The sequence below is a fragment of the Desmodus rotundus genome, chromosome 7 (assembly GCF_022682495.2).
Source record: "Desmodus rotundus isolate HL8 chromosome 7, HLdesRot8A.1, whole genome shotgun sequence".
Lineage (NCBI taxonomy): Eukaryota > Metazoa > Chordata > Mammalia > Chiroptera > Phyllostomidae > Desmodus > Desmodus rotundus.
The window spans coordinates 63,808,330-63,833,758 of record NC_071393.1 but is presented as its reverse complement, the minus strand read 5'-3'; the positions used below and the strand labels follow the sequence as shown (position 1 = coordinate 63,833,758).

Genomic DNA, 25,429 nt, shown 5'->3' with positions numbered 1-25,429 from the left:
ATGCTGTGAATTGACCACATTGCCTCTTTGGCCAGGCTCCCAGCTGGAGAAGCACACCTCTGGATTTAGCGATTGAAAGGGATTTCCTGGTGCACATTGGCCTGGTCGGTTTCCGTAAAGCTTTCTATGACTGTGTAATACTGGCAACAACCGTAAGCTGATCTGGGGGTCAGGGACAAGTCTAGCAGTAAAACCAAGTGAGTCTTCAAATTAACTCTCAAACCTGTCTATGCAGTTTACTCAGAAACTGTCTCCATTTTAAGCCCAGATGGTTTAAATGTGCAGTTATGGGTAGTGGTTTTCTCCTGTCTACCTAGGCTGAGCCCTTGCTTACCCTTCAATCAAAATAACTAGATGGAGGGGTGGCCAAGTGCAGGGTAGCAAGGCAGTTGGAGTATGAGACTATTTTCTCACAGAGCAAACAGGCAGGCCCATTCCCAGGGAGCACTGAAAGTTAGAGAAGCTGAGAATATGCATCACGTATCATGGGTTCCTTAGTCCATATGCACCCACCTCACCATGGGCCGCTGGTAAACACTGTTTCTCCGCTCCCTGGCCAAAGATAAGTCAAGTGTTGCTGGGAACCCCAGGACTTAGATTCATCCCAATGACCTCCCTATAGAACATCTCCGCAGGATGGATTATCCAGAATGACTCAAACTTGCCATATAATTCCTGCATCTCTCAGTCCTCATTGGTTTACAGCTTTAGGGTGGATTTGCCAGAAGTAACAGGGAACAAGTGGGTTTCATCCTAATTCTGTCCTCCCCTAAGAATTTCTTCTCTCCAAGAGTCTTCAGAAGCATCTTAGAGACCATCTACCCTTTTCAAAATTGTGCTCTGTGCTACCAGACTGACCCCAGCAGTGTTTATTGTGTCTTTGGCTGTGGATAGCTCCCAGGGCAGTCCTGGAGCTCCAAGCTTGGCAAAGCTCGGGGAGAGGAAGGGAAGTTGTGCGGGGAAGTCAAGGGGCTTCTGGACAGACATCCTTGGTGTAGGCATTAATGAATTTCTAAATAAGTTTCTGTGTGTTAATCCAATAAGACTTTCCAGGGAAAAGGTTGCCCTTACCTTCGCAGCTCTAAATGTAAGACACGTACTGCAAGAAGAAATGGGAAATGTCAATTGCAGTGCCAAAATGCTCAGAGTGGGTATAAATATTGAACCAGTTTTAATGTTAACGTTATGGAATGTAAGCCTTTCAAGGAGAACAAGCTCAGGGTACATTTATTAGGGTCACTGGGCTAACTATTTTGTCAGCATTACTGGTGTATACACTTTAAAGGAGAACCCAAAACAGAACAAAAAAGCCTACTAAAAGGGATAGCATAGTGGTTAAGAACATAAATTTTGGAATCTAACTGCCTGGAAAAATCCTAGCTGTGCTACTTACTGGATGTATGGCATTAAGCAGATGACCTGACCTCTTCATGCCTCATTTTTCTCATCTGTAAAGTGGGGACAACAGTAGTACCTAGCTCAATGAACTGTTATGAAATTAACAGAGTCTACGTGTAAAGGGCCTTGCATAATGGTCAGCACATAGTAAGCCATCCATAAATATCAGTAATTATGAGTAGGTCAGGTTGCTGGAATGCAGGTACGGAGGTGATCTGTTGAAGTTTTTGTAAAGTGCAGGGTTAGAGTGTAGCTCTGGCACCACTGGAAAACTCACCTTAGGGCAGGGGACAACATTACATGTGAAACCCGGTAGGTTTGGCTGTTCTTGAATAAGCCACAATTGCCATTTATGTCCTTTTTTGGTAAATCTCTGCCTTTTCAACTTCTAACCAAAGACTTATTTTTAAGTTTTGTTTTCCTCTTATAAAAGTAGAATGTGTCTTTTCTAACTGATTTGGTTTCAGCTAGTAGCAAAGAGAGGGGCAAGACTTGAAGTGAGGCAAGTCTAGAAGTTCTAGACTAGGACTCCAGGCTAGGGGAGAATGTCAGTTTGGTTGACTTGGGAGAAATAAAAACTTCAAAAGTGAGAGGTTCACAGAAAATAAAGGCAATTTCAGATAATAGAATACTAGAGTGAAACCCACCCCTGTAGCCACAAGAATTCTTTAAGGACTGTCTTTCAAGCATGAAAATGGAAGCTTTTGTTTGGGGGGGCGGGGAATGGGGGAGAGAAGACAGAGACTGTTAGTGATTTGGACTTTTTGTTAGGAAACATGGAAGACAGCATTTTCCCTAGGATAGTTTTTAAAAGCCTATCCCCAGGTAAGAGTTAAAATGTATATAGCATACCCCTAGTGAGCTCTAAAGAGGAAGAAAATGTAGCAGAGAACAGTGTTTTTATACTGGGCAGAAACACTGTGCCAACTTCTGGGGTAGACAAGCTTGCCTTTAGGACTGGAACAAGCCTCACCGTTATTCCCCGTAAGTCCTTTGCCACTTGAGAAAAAAGTCCTTAATCTGTAATAGCCTGCTCTCGCACCCCAGACATTTAATGAGAATTTCTAAATGAGCTTCCATGTGGTACCCTGATAAGACTCTCCAGGGAGAAAGTCACCCTTCCCTCCCTGCCTCTAAACATAAGACCTGTGTAGTAAGAAAAAAATGGGAAATATCAGTTGCGGTGCCAAAATGAAGAGTGAGTATAAATATTGGGCCAGTTTTAATGTGAAGTTTAAAAAATGTAACCCTTCCCGAAGAACCGTATCAGGCCCGTTTATTAGTTTGTGTCTACACAGCACAGTTGCCCAGTTAATTTGATTAATGTCAGTAGCTGATCCAGATATTTAGGCACTTCCTCAAGGAACCTTCTTTGTGCTCTAAATTGCCTGAAATGACTGTCACATTACCTAAATAATTGCCCAATCTATTTTATTTTGTGCTATATAGACTCAGCCTAATAAAAACAAATGCTGTTGTGTTTTTCCCAGACTGTCTCCTCCCCACACAGAAAGTTTTCCTTCTATTCAACATCTCTTCACACAAAGAAAAGATATCCAACAAGCCATTTGACTTATAGCTGCTATTTCGCATTTATATGACTCCTTTCCTTGGGAGAGATTAAGACACTTCATAGGACTTATTAGCTCAACAGATTGACAGCCTAATTAGGAAAAGAGAAATAGATTGAGTGTCTTTTTGTGGCCGCTGTTCCTTCCCCTCTTGTGGAACATTTGGTGGGATGACTCTGGGAGGCAGAAATAAGACGGGAGGTGGTCTCCATGTGTAGTGTGTCCTTCTCAACTGCATGTGAGAAGTTGGTCTAGGAGGTTAGGCAGCACTACACAGGTCAGGGCAACTGACAGAGCCAGGAACGTTTCTTTTCCCTAGGACTCATGTGTTCTCACAAAGCAGAGCCAGACGAACTTTGACATCAGCTCCTTACTTTTGTTCTCAGACTCTTCCACTCCAGGTCTACATCCTTCTTTCTCTAACTTGTCTCTCCTTTCTCTCTCCTTTGATTCCTGATGACCGTGCTCACCCCAGCACCAACCCCACCACAGGCCACTGCCTGCCTCTTTAGCCTCTTTAGTCAGTTGTATTTCTGAGGAGTTTCTTAGCTCCTTGAGTGATCCCCAAATGGCTCAGGCACCTGAGAGAATCCTGTCTGAAGGGGGCTCTACCAGAGTCCCCACTGAGTGGCAGGGGCTGCCATGGGGCACCAAATGCCTATACGGAGGCCAGAGCTGGGCCCTGGATGAGGAAGAGCCTCTAGAGGAAGACTTGCCAAAGAATAAGGAATACCATGGCTTCCTAATACACATGTCTGAATCCTCTCCCACCTGAGAAACTGTAACTTCCACCTGGGGCCTCAAATCATGTGGTTATGAAGAGGTGGCAGGGTTTTTGTAGCTGAGTCAACCATTGTGCCCAGACAGGCTTCGCAGGTGCGCTGCAGTTAGAGTCTGGCACTTACATCAAGTAAGTGTGTCTTTTCTCATTTCTGTGCACTACTATGTCTGTAAACCATACTGAAAGTTTGTCCCCACCTCACCCCTCCCCCATTTCCTAGCCAGGCACTGACGGGACACAATTTCTGGATCTAACTACACTGCCAGTTTGGCCATTGAGATGTCAAATTCACATTTAAAAATAACTTCGACTGATTTCATTTAATGCTGACGACAGCAAAGGGAAATTAGTATGTCCTGGGCACCTAACCTGTGTCCACTGGCTGCTGTGGGAGGACAGGCATTTATTCTTACCCCCCGGCAGTGAGACCTCAGGATTCAGCTGACCTTTTCCAAGCCTGTCTCTTCTGGCAGATTAAGTGATTGTATCCACTAACTTTCTGGTAGAAAAACAAATGAGACAGATATATTCTCCTTCAGTTTTTACTAAAAAACTTTTTGTTAGTTATTTTGACAGTAAACATCAGTGAACGTATTTCCTCCTGTTCATGCTCATTACAGCTTGGCTGGAAGAGGCACGTTGCCCCCACGTTATTTAAAATGCATTTCTGTGCTGCAACCCCTGCAGTGCCACTTTTACGTTCACAACACTCTGTAACAAGGTAAACAGCATCACACATCGTCAAACATGTTTTATTTCACAGATAGAAGCACCAAAGCACAGACAAGTTAGATAAATTAAATCAAACAAACAAACAAACAAAACAGAACTGGGATTAGAGCCTGTATTGATTGCCTGTATTCTTCTAGTGAATTCTCTTGCACCGTCATCTTTGTGAACAGAAATCAGTGCAGGCCACGGGCATTTGCAGGGGATGAAATTTAACAAAAAGCATTTTATTTCATCAGTGTTTTAAGTGTATCCCCAAGTCGTCTTTGATGTTGGTAGTTTTTTGATGCCAGTGATGGGTAGGAGAGCAGAAGGGGCTGACAGGGAGGCAGTGTGCCCTGCGGAGCTTGGGGTTTTTGTAAGTCACAGTATCACTGTGTCCTCCAACAGTGACAAACTCATCTTTGGGGCAGGCACCAGATTACAAGTCTTTCCAAGTAAGTGCTAGAAACCAAGGAGCAATTTTAAAGAGGTGTTTTCTATAAGCAGCCAACTCTCTCTGGTGCATTCTCACAGCGCTGCAGGCCAACCTCCCCAGCACTGCGCCCAGTGGGGGCCTCCCATGCCTCTGGCTGCCTGGGTCCATGTTCCTCAGGATGTAATTTTTCAGATAGAACTGTGTGTAAACCAAATCGATTTAATCTGTATGTGAATGCCATGGTTCTGACTAGAGACTTATCTGCAATGAAAATAAGACACTAGAGAATTAGATTTGTTATGACTCCAGACAAATGATCTGTTTCTCTCTTTTGCATTTTTATTTAAAAATATCAGGAAAGGTGAAGCAAATTCAACTTCTCCAGTTTGAAAACTGTTTATGAATTTTGCTTGCCTTGTATGCAGAGAGACTTAGATGGACTCTGGATGTTTAGTCATTCAATTTCACCATCTGTGTCTGGAATCTCTAAAGGGCAAGGGAATCAAGTACAATTAAATGAACAAATAACCTTCAATAGTCAATATTCCTACATTGTTTCATGTGCTTCGCTCTGGACTCTTTATCTGGGATTTATCACTAATAGGCTCCCTGGAAGGACAGTGAAAGTTTTTGTTAAGGTTTTTCTGTCTGTGTGGATAGCAACAATCGGTTGATCTGGGGCTCTGGGACCAAGCTAATTATGAAGCCAGGTAAGTCTCAGAGATGTGACTGCAAGGGAAAGGAGGCACAGGTTGAATAATACATGAAGCATAGCAGGCAAATTACATTTTTAAGAACAATTCAGCCTGCTGGAGACAATGTACTTGACCCAAATGGAGTTTTCACTCCCAGTGAGAGGGGATGTCAGCCACCAACTCACTTGCTTGATGTAGTTGCTTCCAGAGTGAATAATGCTTAACTAGCCTGTAAGAGAGCAGAGTTGGGTTGTTAGGGAGTATCCCATCCCCTCTGACATGGTTGGAACTCTTTTCCAAGGACAGAACCAGCCTCGTTCATTGTTCATTGGGAGAACAAATTCACAGAAAGGGAAAGGTCCACAGTCAAAGGCCAGCAGTGGAAATAGTGTGCCTGCTGCTTCCCCCACATCCTTGTCTCTGGCTGCTGTCCTGCATGGAGAGCAGATGCCTACAAAGCTCTTAGTCACTTGCTGGTGTAACACTCAGGGTCCTGGGCCTTAGCACAGACCCCACAAGGAAATAACTTAAAAGGCAGTGTCAGGGCATGTCCAGGGAATATGGAGGCTGGAGGGATCCCTGGCAAGTCAGCCTTTGCTGTGGTGGTACTAAGGTGTTCTTAGCCTGGAAGGACCAAGCCCATCCTTACCCCATCCTGCCTTGCCTTTTCCTGAGGGTTATTGTAAGGCTCTGTAGGGTTGTGTGAATTATGGGAGTGCTGCAAACAAGCTTATCTTTGGGACTGGCACTGTGCTTTCTGTCCAGCCAAGTACGTGAGTAGTGGGATTCTGTGTCCGTGACAAGTAGGAAGTAACAGCCACTCTGGGGGAAAGGCTGATTTCCCCATGGTAATCCCTTTTCTACCAAAATACAGTTGGCTCTCAAAATCCCCCATGCTCCTGGATGGTGAAAATATAGAGATAAATCCAAGGAAGAAAAACCATTTTAGAGGAGAAAGTTGTTTAGAGGAGAAAGTTGTTCTCCTCTAAATGCTGTAGGTTTTCTGCTCTGTGAACCCTATTTCCAGACCATTTCTCAGCTCTGGTCCTACCTTTACTTATAGAGATACAACCTCTACTAACGTGTTTGTATAGTTTTATGTCAACTGGTCCAAGTACCTTAATCTGTAAGCAATATCTTCTTTTTCTTCCCAAAAAGACTCCAGAGCTACACTTGAGGAGATTGCTAAGAAGACAGGCAAAACTGACCTGAGGGTGGGGGGAAGGGAGATGGGAGGAAGGCAAAGACCAGATTTAGGGAAAGTCAGCTCAGTATTAAAACTGTCACCCATGTAACAGCTTTCCAGTATTGTCTACACTTGCTCCCCCTTTGTTGTCCCTAGAATAGTTTATTCTGGATGCCCCAGGCTAAGTGGAGAGAAATAAAACCAGCTTTGAACTCTTTCTCTCCAAATCTGAAGAATCAACAAGTGGCAGCCATGTTAGGGATGAGTTCAAGTCTCCTCTCTCTCCACACTTAAAATCTATCACTTACTACTTTTGACCAAGACCTGGTATCACTGTCTCAGATGCTCACCCCTCTCTCTCCTCTTCAATGCCCAGTGTGTATTAAAACCCAGGCAATATTCAGCTTTGTGATAAAGGAGCTCTTGTGTTCTCCTATCCTTGCCTTTAAGGTACAACCTTTCTTGTAACAGAAAATGTCTGCCTCCTCCATTTATTTCAGATCTAGACTTCGGGGTTGTGGTAGTTGGTGTGTTATAACTCCCTTGCCTTGTCTGTCTGAAACATCATATAGTCCTAGTGGAACTTCTTTGGGGAAATGTAGGACTGTTTGCCTTTTGCTACTCTTCCCTGGTGAAATCTTTTCTAAGGCTGCCACATCAACTCTATTACACACTGAGAAAGCTTTGAAATCGCTTGACCAGTGATTAGGGCACAGGACGGTGGAGTCTAGGTTTGGGTGGAGCCTGGATGTGAGTTCAGTTGGCTCCACAGCTGGAACACCTCCCTGTGGATATAGGAATACATCATCCCTTCAGACTGAGAAAGAGTTGTTAATAAATTACTTGATTCGGCCTTGGCATATTCAAGCCTAGAAATGCAAGAGTTTTAAAAGCTCCTAAGTTTGGTCTTTTTAAATAAAAATGATTTGCTTTATGTAGCAGAACCAATGCTTTTCTTTCTATCATAAAAGGCCATTTTCTAGAGACACAGAAATTTGAAAACCACGGAGAGTCCAAATGCCCCCTTACTACAGTATCTTGTGTTTGGTGGGGCTTTGCTAGGGGTTTCAGTAAAGGCAGGAAATGCTGTGGGAATAATAATGCCAGAATCATCTTTGGAGCTGGAACCCAGCTGGTGGTAAAACCCAGTAAGTGACCATGTTCTTTTTATATTTGACCCAACAAATAAATCCTGTGAAGTTAGTTAGATTTAATTTAATATGTAGACAATTGCACCTTTTGAAAAAATGACTTTTGCAAATGCATGAAACATTTGTTGCTGAGAATAGAACAATAATGATAAATAATGCAAATTGAGACCATACCAAATTGCCTCTAATATGGGAGCTCTGTTTTCCTTCTTCCAAAGAGACACAAGGGCCATGAGCTATTTACAACCACAGTATCTCTTCAACTATGCCCTTCAATGGTTTTGTGTTTACTGTGATTTTGCCCATAGATCTTGTCTTTTATTCCATTAAAAAAATGAGAATTTATCTCATTCTCAACACCACTTATATGTAGAAGGCATTTTCTTTGTCTTACATACCTACATATGTATTGTATTAAAGACCTAATAGGAAACCCAAACATTGTCTCATTTTAACAAATGTCCACATCTAGGCCCATACATGTCAAGTTTCCCTAAAAATAAGTTTATTATTCAAATTCAATGGGGTAAAAAAAAATCAATTCATAGATAAATTGATGATCCCAGATGGCTTTATAAACACCTGAAAAGAAATTCAAAATGAAATAAAATGGCAGGCATGATGACAAGATTTTTGTTTAATGACCAATTCTTCCATTGGGAATAGAAACTTTTTAAACATATAGGGGAGAAGGAAAGTAAGAAATTCAGGATCTTGTCATTCCTGAGGGTACACCTGGGGTGTCAGTTCCTCCATAGTGCCATTGTGGGGACAACAAAGCCCATAAAAATGTCAGTCAAAAAAATAATATTAAGAGGCAGGTGTTGTCAAGTTGTTTTAGATCTAGTAAGCATGATCAACCCATGTTGATCTTTTTCAATGACTGCAGTAAAGAGCATTGGTGGGGGCGGGGGGAGGTAGACAATGAGAAGGACACTGTCGGGCTTGGTTATTCATGAGTCAAACAAGGACCCACCAGGACTAGTGGTAATGGCATCAGCTTTTCATCACTCGGTGGTGAGTGATCATCTTCTCAGACTGTGAAAGGAGAACATTTCCCAAAGGACTGGAATCCCTCTGGGCCAGATGAATGATTCCCACTACCCCCAGCTAGGCAGGGCTATAGTGTGTACAGCAAACGTGTACTTGCCTATGGTGGGGTATCTTCAGGGTTTGGTGATAGGGCCACTCTAGGACAGAGTTGAGGTGAGGTGAGGGCTCTGTAATGCAGTTCTATATCAGCTGGAAATTCACATGTATGTCTAATGTGGCCCCTTCCTGCCCCATCTTTTTGGGGGCTCTGAAGAGTGGATTTCTAGTGTGGTCATTAGCCCAGTCATTTTTTGCCTGAAGTAGCAGTATCCTGTGTGGTATTGCAAAGGAGTTTATGGAATTATTGCTTTTAGAATTCACTTGCAGTGTCAAATGAGGTCATCCAACTTCCTTTCTGCACATTTGCAATAAGCAGCATAAAATTCAAACAAAACAACCAGGAGACACAGAGAAAGATGGTTGAAGAAATAATGAAGCCCATTACTTACAGTAAAGGAAACAATGTGGGAACTTGTTAAGTCCTAAGAAAGTGAAATATCCATCAAGGGATGTGTCACTTTCCTAAAAAGAGTCACTAGGCATTTTTGTTACAGCCCCAATCACAGTGTGAACAAAACTTAAACAAAATCATCTTTGGAAAAGACACAGCTTCATGTTCTCCCCAGTAAGTGCTATTCATGTGATTTTCTGATATGGACTCCCACTGTGGTTTTGGTTTAGTGGGAATAGTGTCTTAGGCTCTAAGACATGTGGGTAGCCTCTAGTCCTGGGCCCTTCCGCTCTCACAGAAGCCCGGTCCTCAGCCCTGCTGGGCGAGGGACCAAGTGCTTTTCCCGTAGAGCTGGGAAAGTTGCGGCCAGTGTTCTGCTGTTTAAATATCAATTATCTTTATTGTTGTTTATTTATCATAAAAAGTAAAAATTGTGTAACTTTGTCCAGAGTTCATCTTCAAGCCTCCCCCCAGGTTTGTCCCCAGTGGATTTGTTTGGACCCTCTTTTCTCTGTTTGGCCTCTTCTGAAATTCCTGGCACTGATACCCAGGCCTTCTCATTTCCCTTGTTCCAGGGATGGGTGGGAGAGAACTCTTATAACTTCTTAAAGAGCTACTTCAATGCCAGAGGCAACAAAAATGGTATGTCAGCCAAGAGTAACATCTCACGTTGAGCCTTCTCACTCTGTGCTATTTTCCAAATCCTTTTTCCTCATTTAGGAAAAGTAGCCACTCCTTTATATTTCTAGCACAGCAAAGAGTTCATTATGAGGCCAGAGACAGAGGTTTCCTTTGGAATATTTTTCATAGGCTAACAATAAGTTGGAAGTTTGCAGGCGATTCAGAAATACATTCTTGGGCCTCAGCTCCTTTTATGAAAGCTCTTATTGGTAAAGCAGCAGTCAAAGCCAGAGGCATCTTAATCATACCACACTTTGTAGAGAATCAGGAAGAAGGAGGCAAAGACATGCTAAGGGAAAACAAAAACTATGGTTACATGGGGAGATTTCTGGGTGATTCTACCAGGAAAAAAGATTAAGGGAAACATCCAGTAAAAATACTGGAGCCAGGCATTCAGAGTATTTGTTGTGGAGACAATCACTGTGGGAATACAGGAATGAGGCAGTTGGTCTTTGGAAAGGGCACACGACTTTCTGTGACTGCAAGTAAGTGTCTCTGGACATCCCTAGTTTTGATCAGCAATGGCTTCTTCCCTTGAATGATATTTTTAGTGTACCTAGGAATGCTTCTGCCCTCAAGAAAAGTCTTTTCGGAGCTGGGAAGTTAGTGTTAAGTGGGAAGATGAACATATTGCTGTAGCACAATCCAAAAGCCAACCAGACTCTCATGGGTAAGCACACAAACCCTACCCTGGCCTCAGCGACTCCAATTTGCTCTAACCATGCACCCTGGCCCAGTTCCCTCCTCTGATCCCAGGAAACCAAAATCCTAGGATGAAGACCCTGAGACTGCTTAGCCTGGGGAGCACAGAAAGGCTTGTCTGAGATTCAAGAGCCATTTTTAAGTATACTGTATGTTTCTATTTAATGTTGTTATTTTAATTTGTCTAAGTAATGCATAAAAATTTCTCCTTGTAGAAACAATTCAAATGACAAGATAAGTCCAATATGCACCTTGACCCCCTTCCTTCAGTATCAGTTTCCTCCCCAAAGGTGACCACTGGGACTGGCTAAGTGTGTTGTGATGTGTTTCTCTCTGGAGTATGTTGGCATGAAATCTCCTGTCTTCAAGGAGGGAAGCTTGAGACATAAAGAACTCAGACTGCAGTTTGCAGATTTCAGTTAGATGCAAGGAACAGTTGCTTTAATGCAAAGGCTAATTGGCAAAGGAAAGCTACCTTTCAGGAGCTCTTAAAGACTAGATAGGTATTTGGTCAGAGAGCACCTTGTCTGAAGACAGTGTGACAGACTAGATGACCTCTGAAATCCAGCTGGATCTCTGTGGGACTCCATGGCAAGCCTCTCTACCCACTCTTCTTGTTTGCCCATCATCTGGTTGTTGTTACAGTCTGAGCTTTTTATCAGCACTGTTCCTGTGCTGTGAGTGGTTTGATTTTCTCAGCATCTGTGGGGTTTTTGCAAAGAAAGGAAATTGTGTGCAAACTCTGGAGTTGGGAGCAACCGACTCAGTTTTGGAAAGGGCACCAAACTCTTGGTCACACCAAGTAAGTTCTTATTTCTGGCTAATTATTCTTTCCGGCTAATTATTCTTTCCAAGAAGCCGGTCTTCCATCATGCAAAAGCTGTCAAAACACAGGTGGTGTTTTCTTTGCTTGGTTTGTGTTGGGTAGTTCATGATACCAGTTGGAAAACAAGGTTATTAATGTACATGTTCTCTGGGGCATTGTATTTGGCTTTTAATATCCATGTAGTCTCTCCCTGAGAAAATATGTGAGCCTCCCTAAGGAGGAAGTTCCAGGGAAAGTACAGGGGGAAACGGCAGGAATTGGATGAAAACAGACAAAGGGCCTGCAGGAATAACAAGCAAGATGGGATCCCAGAAGGCCAAGCAGTAGCAGTAGCCACTTTGAGTGAATTTCCCAGGAGCTGCCCCTGCCAAGGCCTATTCTTTCCAGGAAAATTACAGCAAAGAGCATCAGGCTGAAGTTGTTAATTATTAGTATTCATCCCACTTTCTAACCTAATTACAAGGAGATTGTTTTGGCCATGGGCAGTCATTTCAGGTTTTGGTTTCCTGCTTTCCTCCCTCACCTCCACCTGTCTTCCTAAAAGCCCCAGTCAAGGTTATTGCAATAGCCCTGAACACTGTGTAACACCAACACAGGCAAATTAACCTTTGGGCACGGGACCACGCTCACTGTGAAACCAAGTAAGTTGTGTTCTTCTTTGGCTGGGCCTTTAGGGGCAATCAATCAAATCATCAGTTTGAAAAATACTTTAATCCTGTGCACCTGCTTGGGCTCTTTATTAATGTTCTTTCCTCAGAACAAAGAGGGTTGGTTCTCTCCTCTGTTTTAAAATGAGATTTGCACACACACGCTCTGCCTCACAGTGAGGGGCCCTCAGGAGCATGTACAACATTTCTGGAGAAATAGAGATATAAACAATAATTGAGTTAATGAAAATATCAGGAAGACCTCCCAGAGGGGACCTAGTGCCCCACCCCTGGACCTGCCTTTCCTGTGCTCTCCCTGTCCATAGGGGATATGCCTTGGCTCCGTCTGAGGGTGCAGGGCAGAAAATTCCTCAGCCTCTCTCTGTAATTCCAAAATGTAGCAACCCTTGCTGCCAGAAAGAATTTTTTTATATCTAACTTTGACCACCCCCACCCCTACTGCAATTTAAATCTCTTAAAAGAGCCACCAGAACTTTGAGTATCTAGTATAAGAACATAGTTTCTGCTCCAGAACATGGGGCTCAGCACTGAGTCTCCTGCAGCTTCTCTGAGGTGGCGGGAGTCCCTCTGGACATTCTGAAGCCAGTGATTGTGGATTGTGCCTCAGAGCATGAGCTTTGGAGACAGAGAAACCTAAGTTCAAGCCCTGGCTCCACTGCTTTACCAACTGTGTGACCTTGGTCAAATTTTTTAACCTCTCTGAGCGTCAGTTTCCCCATCCATAAAAAAAGGGTAACAATATACCTACCTTGTTGAGTTTTTGTAAGGACCAAATCAAATAATGCAGCTAAAATATTTTGCAGGGTTTCCAAAACACAGAAAGGGCTCGTTAAACCCTAACTATTAAAAACGATGATAAACATCAGTCGCCAACAGGTAGTAGAGCCCTGTTTCACACCTTGGGCTCTTCTGTCAAGGCTCTGCCCATTAGGAGAAGAGCTGGCATGGGGGGAGGGCGGAGAATGTCAGACTGTTCTGTGAAGTTCTTCACTTAGGACTTGGAAGTGTCTAAGTGAAGATAAAAAGAATCCTGGCTAATTTAAAGCACAAAATCATCCCAGTGCCAGGAGCAAGGGAGAGGTTCTGCAGAGAGCTCCTGAGGCTACACACAAACCCCTGGAGCAGGGACTCAGCTGGCAGTGCTGCCCTGCCAGTGCTGCTGACACTGAAACCTTGCACCACCCCTTCGCCACGCAGACCCCAGTGTGACGTCCTCCAAAGTGCCCTGAGCCCCTTTGCAAGATATGTGGAAGGATAGGGACAGAGAGAGGACAGAAGCTTCACAGAGAAGAGCAACTTAGCCCAAAATTGTCCTGCTCCTCTGGGTAGTGAAGCTCATGAGTATTGTGGCGCCTGAAAATAGCTCCTGAATGAAACTCTCAGACTCAGCAATGGAGGGCCAGGAAGGTCCACAGTGGAAACTGAGCCAGTTGATATTGAAGAAAAGAGACAGAGGGTAAGGTGGGCATTGAGTCTCATACCTAAATCTGGGAAGCAAGCATTAAACAAAGGCTGCATGAGCTATGTTCTCCAGCTCCACCAGGATTCAGACCACAGGACAAAGCTAATACTGCAAAACTAAGGAGTGAAGTTAATGGTATATCCTTCCTAATAGGTTTTTGAACAGTGAAAATGAGCTGTCAGGAGTAGCTGCCAGAGCCCTTTCTCTAGAGGGTTTTTGAGAGGAGATAGACCCCCTCCTATCAGAGGTGATTGAAGGGCGGCCCTGCCTGCAGGCAGGAGGAGAAATGAAAGATCCTCTTTTAAAGCCTCTTCGCAGCCCCCAGAGCCTCTCTCTGTGTTAAGTTTTGGAATCCTTGCTTGGTGTGTCCCAAACTCCCTTTGTTCTCAGGACTGGACAGAACAAATGGGCTGGCTTTTTCATCCTACAGCCAAAAACAGAGGTCTGGGTCCTGGGTGGTTCATGGTGTTGAGACAGTGCTGGGGTGAGCCCTAGGGGGGTTTTGCAGAGCCCAGGGGCACTGTGGGAAAGACTATGGCAAGGGTTTGATCTGCAGTGGAACTAGATTGTCTGTGCTGCCCTGTGAGTACATTTAAGTGGGAGAGGAAATGAACTCTGTGCTCAGCGTGGGAGTGAGCCAGAGGGGACTGAGACCTGGGTCCATTGTGACCTTAGGAGCCCAGATGGAGCAAGAGGTAGAAAGGGAGTGACCACAGAAGCCAAGGACAATAAGTAGTGGGAGGGATCATTTATTCAGGGAGGAAAATCACAGGCCTGTGCAAATAACACTGGAGGAAATATAAAGGTTTCCCTTCTCAGGAGGGCTTTGTGTGGGAGAAGGCTGAGTTGGCAGGTTTTTGATGCTGAGATAATCACTATGGGAAGGACAAGGCTTCTCCTTTATCTTTGGGAAGGGGACAAGGCTGCTTGTCAAGCCAAGTAAGTGGCGTATAATTTGAAACTGTGCACTGAATATGGTTATCTCCAGAGTGCAGGGGACTTTTCCACAGGGGCATCCTTAGGTCAGAAGGACATTAAGGAGGCTAAGCAGACCAAGGCCCAGTGCCTGGTCATCTTCCTCATCCCTGAAGGAGCTCTGAGGGGTGTGGAGGGAAAGAAAGCCACCAGGTTCCCACCCATAGCCCAGCCTTGGGGTCTATCCACTCTCTCAAACTTCCATAATGTAAAACCATCTGAAAGCAAGTCTGCCTCAGAAGGAGATTCATTCGTTATCCATAGACTTCATAGACTTAAAAACTGAGGCTGGTAGAGGCCTGTGACTGACTGAGTTCCAAGAGGAACAGAACTCAGGGATCCCAAAACAGTTCTCCAGCAGACTGGTGAATTCAAAGCACCAGGAGAGGTCAATGAGAGTGTAGCAGTGTTCATCAACTGTGATCTCAGGACCAGGCTGGACACTAGGTGAACTCCTGGAGCGGTGGGTTTTTGTCACAGTGGGGTGGGGGCAGCTTCATTAACCCCAGCGGTGCCACCCTCTGGCCCTGCCACCCAGGAGGTACAGCTCTTGGCACACATCATCTTTGGCATTTTGAAAGAAGAGAAATTAAAAGAGAAGAGACAGGAAGGCTTATATCTCTTATCATGCAATTACCTCATTTTGTAGCAAGATTGTTTCCCCACGAGCAGTTTGTCTTCATTTAGCAGCTGTCTTCTCTAGGGAAGCCATTTTGTAGAGGCGTTTGTCACAGTGTGACAACTGGTGGCTGGGGGAAATTGAGTTTTGGAGCAGGGACCCAGGTTGTGGTCAGCCCAGGTAAGCCTGACTCCCTGGAGCCTCACCTGCCCTTAATTTTAGCCCCTGTGTGCCAGGTATTTCTAACCGAGACCATGAGAAACACATTTGAAAGGAAGCCATTTCCCGAAGCAGCAATACCTGGAGCCATGAAGCAAAAATGAGAGATCAGTTTGGTGTTAAATAGAAATATTTTCCCTGCGCAATACCTTAGGCCCTTCACAAGGAAGAAAAGGCTACAATAATAAGCACAGCCGTGATTCACGCTGCGGTGTGGGAGAGAGCTGCTGTGGAGTTCGGGGCAGAGGGTTAGAAATGGGTGCAGGCAGATTGGATGTGTTCTTGACAGGATGTGTAACACAGTGTGAATTATAACCAGGGAGGGAAGCTTGTCTTCGGACAGGGAACTGAGTTATCTGTGAAGCCCAGTAAGTATAAAGTATATCCCTGGATTAAGCGGTGTCTGTGGATTAAGGGCTGATTAAGGGCCCAATTATTCACTATATAAAGAATGTTTAGAAAGGGAGAAGGAGCATCAAATAGAAGGGGCTCAAAAGTCTCCCTGGCTAAGAACTGTCTTGGTGTACAACGGGCCATGTAGGGGGGTCTCTGGGAATCGCTCCCAGAATATATAGGGTGGGGCTAAAAGTGGATGGCTGATTCCTGGGGGTATTGGCAAGGATCTGCAGCCCTGGCTTTGTACAGTAATCAGTGGACAAGACTTCTAATTCTGTAACAAGCCTCCAAGGCACTACTCTCTTTGGCTAAGATTATATCCATTTATAAAAGGAACCTTGTAAATAATGATTATTGACCAAAATAACTGTGATCAGCCTCTCCCAAAGCCTGGAAATCACTTTTTAAGAAAAGTTTTTAAGTACTGTGGGACTTGTTTCTGAGATTTTAGGCCACAAATTTGTACAGCAGAGCCTCATGGAGTGGAGAGGGTTCTTTAACTCATCCTTTCGGACCATCTCCATCTATGAGGAAACTGAGACTAAGTGGCTCACAGCCAGCCGAAGGCTGAGTTGGACTGGAACTTAGTCTCCAGGTTGCTGAACCTGTCTCTATCACTTGTCCTGGCCTGAAGTTTGAGGAGTCTGCGGGACTCATCTGATAAATATTTTGTGCATCTACTCTATGCCAGGCTCACAGCCCAACCAGGGACCCGTCAGGGAGCAAGCGCAGCATGCTAGAGCCCTCGGGGAACTCACATCCTGGCAGTGGGAGCCATCTGACCCCTTGGATATGACAGTCCCTATCCTGGTCCCTCTTGGGCATGACCTGTTCATACAACCCTCACTGCCTTAGAAAGTAGTAAAATTGATTTTTGTTGTAATGTAAAAGTCTTTTAGCAGCTAAATCAACATAGAAACAGAAACTAGTTTAGTCATAAGAAAGGAGATGACCCAAAAATGAAATGGAAATGAGAAATTTCCCTGATAATTTGATCATTATAAAATTATCTTAGCGACATCGAACTAATGGTCAAATTAACTGGATAACCCCAGCCCTATACTTCCTTCAGATCCTGTTGTGAGTCTAAGGAGGACTCCAGGATTTGTGTGGTTTCCTGGTGCTGTGACCCAGCAATGTCCAGAGCGTAAGAGAAATATTCTCTGTCCTGGGCTTTGTGAGAGACAAAAAGACATGAACACTGGTTTGACCTCTAAAATAGGAGACCACTTATTCTACACATGCATTGAAGGCATACATTCGATGCTTAGAACTCTGTAGCAGAGAGTGGGAAACAAAGATTCCCTAAAAGAAAGTAGGAATATAAAGACAATAAGGATTTACTGAGGAGGCAGGCCATTTGGTTACCCCAGATCAAACCTAGAGTAACAACAATACAGGCTTTATTCATAAAGTGACTGCCAAGTCTTTCCTCTGTGTTCTGCTAATGGAGCCCGTTTGATCTGGTTTTTGTTGTTGGGCATGTCACAGTGTTTCTTCTGGTTCAGGCTGGCAACTGACCTTTGGATCTGGGACCCAACTGACTATTATACCTGGTAGGCCACCAAAATGAGATACTCTTTGCACTGATGTATTAGTCTATAAATGTACACCACACATATCTATAACTTAATGGGTCTTGGGGTTGAGGGTAGAAGAGAGACATAAACAATGCCTACTCACAAGGGTAATGTAGGAAGAGAATTATTTATCAAAGACGAAAGCAAAAAAAAAAGCCTTATTGCTAAGTTTGGAATAGCAGTTGATTAAAAGGGGTGGGGAAGGCTCATATCTTAACATAGAAGAATTGCCAAAAAATAGGAACAGATTCTGTAAAGGGAACCTCTGTTTCTCATATTTTCACTAGAACCAGACAAAATGCTACAAGATGGTTTTACGAGGAACTATCTTGACTAAACTAGACTAAACCAAGTCTAGCTAACCAGCTCTATTTATTTCTAGCCTGTTCTAGTTTATTTTTACCTAAGTCACTCAACACAAAAGTACCTATTTAAGATATGTAAATGATGTTCTGTTTCTATAGTCCTCTGGTGCCCTTCCGCCAAAGCATTCCTGTAACACACTGCTTATCACTTCTACAAGTAAGAACAAGTAAGTCCCTCACCCTCTAAAACTGCATAAGCATTATAATTACTTGGCTTAGACTGAAGTCACCTCTATTTTATTTCTCATAGCTATGTTCATTTGTTGAGATTTGTTTAAATCCAAACTGTATGGGCGTCTAACTGTTGGCACTGAGGTTTCCTTTCTCTTGAAACTGTCAGCAAAATATTTTGCTCATAAATAATGTTTCATCTAGACTTGCAAATGACAGTCAACATGGCAGCCTTTTCTCCCCCTTGCTAAAGGAAATACGCAAGCAAAAAGAAAAAAAGAAAACCAAAATGTACAGTTTCACTGTGGGGGCTGGGGGTGTTGATGTGGATGTTCAAGTACATTTTGTTATATAATGTAGGTACTTTGACAGGTAGGATATCGTGACCTTGTTAGGTGGTGCAGACAGCATACAGCTAGCTAGTTGGCGTGGTTCAGGATGTCATTAAGAGAGACTCAGGTCAAGTTGCTAAGTACCACACAGATCCACATACAGTCTAATGAAGAGAAGCTTCCAGATAGCCCTGGAACTGAAAGCAAATTTGGACTTTTCTCACAAACCAGTCCACCTGAGGGGACTTTTTATTTATAATTAGAAAAAGGTAAAGAGCATTTACTCACAGTGTCCTTGTCTCAAATATTGTGTGTATGGAGCACAGAAGACACAAGAGTGAGCCCAAGCAGAAAACTAAAGAAAAGAAATAGATAAAAGCACTGAAGAAAGTCAGTTGCCCTTTTCATACCTGTCTCTAGTAATGAATATGCCTTCTTGGCTCATTCCTCACTTTGGTTCTTGAGTTTTCTATGGAAATAACAAAAAACCTGGTGGGGTTGCATTAGTCTTGGCCTAACAGGGTTAGTTATCTCTGGATAAGACTCCTCCCTTTCAGGAAGTCCAAGGAGACTTTTTGCAATGACAGTAAACATAGTGTACAATGCTAACAGGTTTTACTTCGGATCTGGGACCAAACTCAGTGTAAAGCCAAGTAAGTTATAATTGTCTACAAGAAAAAGTCACCAACATGTTATGCTAAATTCCTCTTAGTAGTCTGTATTTGTTTTTGAGCTATTTTATCAGTCCTTGTTTATTTGTCTCTTAAACAGATATAAAACCTTGTAAACAAATCTATGATTTGGTAAACATTCTGAAACTGCCAACCATCCACTTGGGATGTTATCCTATGTAAGGGCCATCCCCAAGTTTTAACTTTTGCTACTTTACTAGTTGACAAAAGAGTATTTGGACATAATTTAAAGTACCTATGATGATGTTCAGGGATTTCAGAGAGGAGATATGACAAATTTAAATTATACATGTTTTTAAAAGATGAAAAGAATTAGATAACCTTGATAATCTAATAACTAACATTTATTGAACACTTGCTGTGTACAAAGTACTATGTAAATGCCTGTCATACTTTAATTCATTTAACTTTCTTAACGATCCTCTGGGGTAGATATTATCATCCCCACTTTTTTTTTAATTATTTTATTGTTGTTCAATTACAGTTGTCTGCATTTTCTCCCCACCTCTCAACCCCACCCCAGCCAAACCCACCTCCTTCCGCTGCTTCCACCCTCCCCCTTGGTTTTGTCCATGTGGCCTTTATAGTAGTTCCTGAAAACCCTTTTCCCCACTGTCCCTTCCCCTGTCCCCTCTGGCTATTGTTAGATTGTTCTTAACTTCAATGACTCTGGTTATATCTTGCCTGCTTTTTTCTCCTGTTGATTATGTTCCAGTTAAAGGTGAGATCATATGGTATTTTTCCCTCACCGCCTGGCTTATTTCACTTAGCATAATGCTCTTCAGTTCCATCCATGCTGTCTGTCACAAAGGGTATGAGCTCCTTCTTTCTCTCTGCGGTGTAGAATTCCATTGTGTAAATGTACCATAGTTTTTTGATCCACTCATTTGCTGATGGGCACTTAGGTTGCTTCCAGTACTTGGCTATTGTAAATTGTGCTGCTATGAACATTGGGGTGCATAGGTTATTTTGGTGTTTCAGGGCTCTTAGGGTATAATCCCAGCAGTGGAATTGCTGGGTCAAAAGGCAGTTCCATTTTTAGTTTTCTGAGGAAATTCCATACTATTTTCCACAGTGGCCGCACCAGTCTGCATTCCCACCAACACTGTACTACAGTTCCCTTTTCTCCGCATCCTCTCCAACGTTTGTTTGTTGATTTGTTTATGTTGGCCACTCTGACTGGTGTGAGATGGTACCTCATTGTGGTTTTAGTTTGCATCTCTCTGATGGCTAGTGATGCTGAGCATCTTTTCATATGTCTCTGGGCCCTCTGTATGTCTTCCTTGGAGAAGTGTCTGTTCAAGTCCTTTGCCCATTTTTTAATTGGATTGTTTGTCTTCCTGGAGTGCAGTTGTGTGAGTTCTTTATATATTTTGGAGATCAGGCCCTTGTCTGAGGTATCATTGGCAAATATGTTTTCCCATACTGTTGGTTCTCTTTGTATTTTAGTGCTGTTTTCTTTAGCCATGCAGAAGCTTTTTATTTTGATGAGGTCCCATTTGTTTATTCTTTCCTTTATGTCCCTTGCTTTAGGGGACATGTCTGTAAGGATATCATCCCCACTTTGACCGATGAAGAAACTGTGTTAGTTAGCTAAGGGCTCAAAGCACAGAGGGGGAGAGCTAGGCCTCGGGGCAGCCTGCCTGCATCCTCACCCACTCAACCCAGTGTTCACAAGGTTTGTGTAGGAAGGCCTAGCACTGTGGGTCTAATAACTACCAGCTTGTCTTTGGAGCAGGGACCACAGTGACTGTAAGAGTAAGTAAGTAAAAAGGGGAAAAGTCAGAAGCATTTTAAAGCAAAATGGTGGGTACAATTACGAGCAATTTCACCTAGGAAGCACAATGGTCAGTACCTAAATTCCAAAAAGCTGTCCCAGTTTGCATTAGGATCATAACCTTTCTACCTCACGTGGCTCCCTCACCTCCACTTCTACCCCAGGTATGCTCTCCTCCTCAGGTACGCCTTAGTGGTGATAAATTTGTTGAAGGTGCAGGCTTCATGGTCAGATAAAAACCAACCAAGCTAACTATCTTAAATTATCTCAGATCCCTAAAAATAGTGAGATGGACTGTATTAAGATAAGATGTAACTTTTCCAATATTTAAAGCACTGCTCTGTAGACGAGGAAGGGGTTAGTAGAGAAGGCAAAGTTAAAACTGTGGGTGAAAGGAGACGTGTCTCAGCCTCCCATGGAACCTTTTTGAACAAGTAGAACTGACTGCAGTGGGAAGGCTGCTCTGTGGAGGGCAGAACTCTCCTTCCTTGGAGGTCTTCAGGGTCCTCAAGGCTAATCACTGGATGTCAGAGAAGGGATTTCTATGCCATTTTATATATTGAACTGAATTATCTCTAGGCTCACTTACCATTTAACTCTAAATGCTAAGATCCCATGACTCAAGCCTAGAGGATAAAAAGGTGAGCTCAGATCTGTTTCTTCTATTTTTATTATTTTGATAGCCCAAGAAATAGGTCATCAAATTATTCATGAGCTATAGCCTACTTGAGAGTTTTACACCTAGAAGATGGTGGGGTATGATTTCCCAGTGCAATAAATGGAAAAAAATAATAATAAAAGAGGATATCAGGAAGAAAAAGAAGAAGGAAGAGAGAAGGGGCATGTCTGGAGGGAGGACCAGAGGTTGAATGAGGAAAATGAGATGATTTTGCAGAGGACAGATCTAGTCTGTCAGAGTTTTCACAAATTCAGTTTAGGGAAGGGAGCCAAATGTAACGTCAATCCAAGTAAGTGAGCAGCCTTTTATACTGAGAAATAGGGCCGAGAAAGCAAAGTTCCTTCCAATTTAAACACTTTCAAAGGGACTGGTAATTGCTTTCTGATGGGAGGGGCCCCTGAAGGTAGGAAGACCATTGTTACCACAGAGTAATTGTCCCCTGAGAGATAGCCTCTGAGGACTGGCTGTCCAGCTGCGACTGCCAGCTGCACAAGAAAAAGACTTAAAGCCACTTAAGGAGGGTGGAGGTGAATTTTCAGCCTTATCCCCAAGGCAGGTAAGGGGGTGACAGAGAACAGTAGGACCAGGTTTAGTAAAGGGCGCCCACACTGTGTGGACAGAGGTTCAAGCCTGCAAAAGCTGTACTTTGGAAGAGGAACTCAGCTAACTGTGTGGCCTGGTGAGTGGGCTGTTTTAACTCCAGGGAAATGTTATTGTAAAGAAATGAAAAAGGGAAATTAATAAATTCCCTTAGTCTTAAAATTAAGGGAATATGTGTATTGCTCCACCTCTCCTGGAAGGCCTTCTTTCCTAAGTAGCCTGGGACGGCAAAGTGGAAGACAACCTAGGGTCCCTTTTAAGAACCTGATGATCTGAAAGGAGACTGTGTTCATCTCACCAAATGCAAAGGACAGTCCTACTAGAGCACGTGAGGCATCCTGAAGTACCCACTCCAGTCTATAGCCAACTTTGAGGAAGAATATGGCCCTCCACCCAAAATGGGTATACCAGATTGGAGGACAGGTTTACAAGGTTTCTTTTCCTTGAGTCCTGTGATTTTGGGCTATCTCCCTGTTAGATGCCCCATTAACTATTACAGTCCTTTCTTGTCAAGAATGGTCACTGCTTTGTTATTCTGTAAGCTTTCCCCAAGGAGCCTCCTTACCCCCCTTTCTTCGTACTAGTCCCATCAATGGATGGGCTCTGGAGTAGTGGAGGGAGTCTATTCTCCCTATAGCTGGGACTGAAACTGTGCCAAGGAAAGTACAGCTGATCCACAGTGCACAGCAGCAGGGAGGGCCTGGCTGAACCCAGGACTAAAGTATCCTTCCTTTCTTTGGGGCCTTCCCAGGCACTAACATGAATATAGAGACACTAACAGGGTGCATGCTATGTATGTATGCATGTCTTCATCAGCATTTCCACTCTGGATATATGAACAGCCTGACCTTGAAGGTTCCTTGAGCTTATAGGATTTCCAGTTCTCAGTTTCCTTTGTGGGCTAAAAATGGTCAATGGACCCCTGAATGAAGTTATGGTTGAGGGTTATTATCCTCACTCACAGATTTAGGTCTAAATAGCCAACGCAGAGAAGTAAGTAAATATCTGAAAGTGTTTAAATTAAATATGTGTCCACTTACAAGCATTTCAGCTCTATTAAGTGTGTACAGTGCTAGGAGACAGGATTACCCTAAATATCACCCCTCCACTTTACCAAGGCCATAGGACATGTCCTTTGTCAGGTAACTACAGAGTGTGATCTCCTTGGTCCCTGTGTTTTTTGCTGAGCCTCAAATCACTGTGGTTAACACTGCGGGGACCAAACTAACTTTTGGAGGAGGAACCAGGGTATTAGTCAAACCAAGTGAGTACTGGGGCTTAAGCTACAATTCTGTTTCCAACATTGAAGCAGGAGCCTGGTCATCAATTTTAAAATGATTATGCTGTGTTGGCCCAAATTAATCTGTCTCATACTTGCCTTTAAAATGTTTAGTTTTGCTCTTATGCATAAGCACACATATCTGTACAAATTCAGTGTGGATAAAGGATATTGCTATCTGGATATTTCTTAGGGTCTGTCTTCTTAAGGGAAGAAAAAATTGACGTAATTTCCTTATTTCTTCACATCTCTTATCTGATTCTCTCTATTCAGAGTAGTTAAGTAATTTGAACATGCAGGTCACAAACATCAGGGCCAAAAAAAAGTCAACGTTTTCTAAGAGGCAGCAGCCTCTATAACTGTCATTCTGATTTATCTCCCCTGGCCCTTATTTTTCCCAATTAATGCAACTGAAATATTGGTAACTCTTTTATCTCCTGGCTCACAGAAAGCATGTGAGCATTAAAAAGACATTGCTCTATAAAAGAGGAGCTGGAGGTGTGTTTGGGTTTGTTGTGTGTTTGGGGGCAGGGGTTGGGAGAGAAGTGATTATTTTCGTTTTGATGATACTGGGTTTTTTTTCATTGGGGAAGGGAATAAGGAAGGGAAGGATACTTGAAAGGCAAGGTGACATGATCAATACATAAGCAAGTACAAAAATAAATCATTAAAGCTAGAAGCCAAAGGGTTCTGTGGGCCTGGATCTTCTCGTGGCAATGAGAAGACTGTACAAGCTTTCTATGCCTCAGTTTACCTATAACATGGAGATTATAATTCCAGCCCTATAGGATTTTGCAAGACTCAAAGGAGATAACATGCATGAAATCTCTTTGAAAAGTTTGGGCTGTCAGATGATTCATAATTTTTGAAAAGTTAGATTGTATGAAACATTTCATTGGAGGGGTCAACTTGAGCTTGAGCAAGCTTAATGAACTTCAGCTGTGGCATAGGAAGGGTTGAATTTGTAAATAAGGTGAAACTTTCTAATTATGAAAAAATAGAACATGAGAATTGGTGAGTGACCAAGACTGTCCTTGGAGATTATTAAAAAACCTGAGATTTCTTAGGAGGAAAACTTGTGAAGTTGGGAGCTTATAGTAAATGGTTTCTGAAGTTTCCTACCATTCCAAAGGGTATGTGAGTTTAAGACTTTTCTTGAGTTTCCTTAAATCTGTGCTTAGAGTTGAACTGGGCTTCAACCACATGAGAGACCCTGAGAGAATTCCTGTGCTTGAAAATAAATACCCGTTGGTTTTTGTGGTGAAATAGATCACTGTGGGGTCTTCAAGCGCCCAGAAGCTGATTTTTGGAGGTGGGACCATGTTAAAAGTGGATCTTTTAGTAAGTATTACTATGAATTCTGAATTCAAATAATTATTGAGACATGTAGCAAGCGTTTTTGGAAATCTAAGTGAACTGCCAAATGTCCTCAATGTATTCAGATTTAATTGGGAGCAGGGTGCTCTCCATACCCTCTCAATCCTAAGTGTAAGAGATCATTGTGCTAAGTAATGGCTTGCATTGTTTGCAAGAGGATGCCAACTGGAAGGCAAGGTGTCAGCATCTCAGAGTGGGTTTTCCTGGTCAAGCTGGCCACTGAGTGAGGAGACTTCGTCCATTCTGCTTCCCTACTAAGCTGGCAAACAATGCCTCAGTGGCCAGTGCCACAGTTTCCAATTACTCAGATAATATCCTAGAGTCAGTTAGGGAGAACCTCTGTTTCCCTTTTTCTTTTCTAACCAGAAATGTACATGGTAGAACTAGATCTAGTACTTCAGCAGAGAGAAGGCACAGCCTAAGCATCCACATTCAAGGTTGACACTGTGTGATTTGGAGCCAGGCTTTGATCTTTCAGGGCCTCAGTTTGCTTCTCTGTAAATGGAGATCATGATTAAATTCCTCCATGCCTGGACCTCACTTCAGACCTCACCTCC

At 43.2% G+C, this 25,429-nt stretch overlaps 1 protein-coding gene across 5 annotated transcripts in view; it reads left to right on the top strand.

Moving 5' to 3' along the window:
* LOC112301565 (T cell receptor alpha chain constant) overlaps positions 1 to 25,429 on the top strand; it is a 537,134-nt gene that overhangs the window by 489,148 nt on the left and 22,557 nt on the right. For 3 of the 5 annotated variants that reach the window (XM_071221941.1, XM_071221940.1, XM_071221943.1), the window contains exon 3: positions 23,422 to 23,480. The exons of the other annotated variants lie outside the window; for them this stretch is intronic. In XM_071221941.1, coding sequence (XP_071078042.1) covers positions 23,422 to 23,480 — 59 coding nt within the window. The remainder of the gene's footprint in view (positions 1 to 23,421; positions 23,481 to 25,429) is intronic. 5 annotated transcript variants of the gene reach the window in all.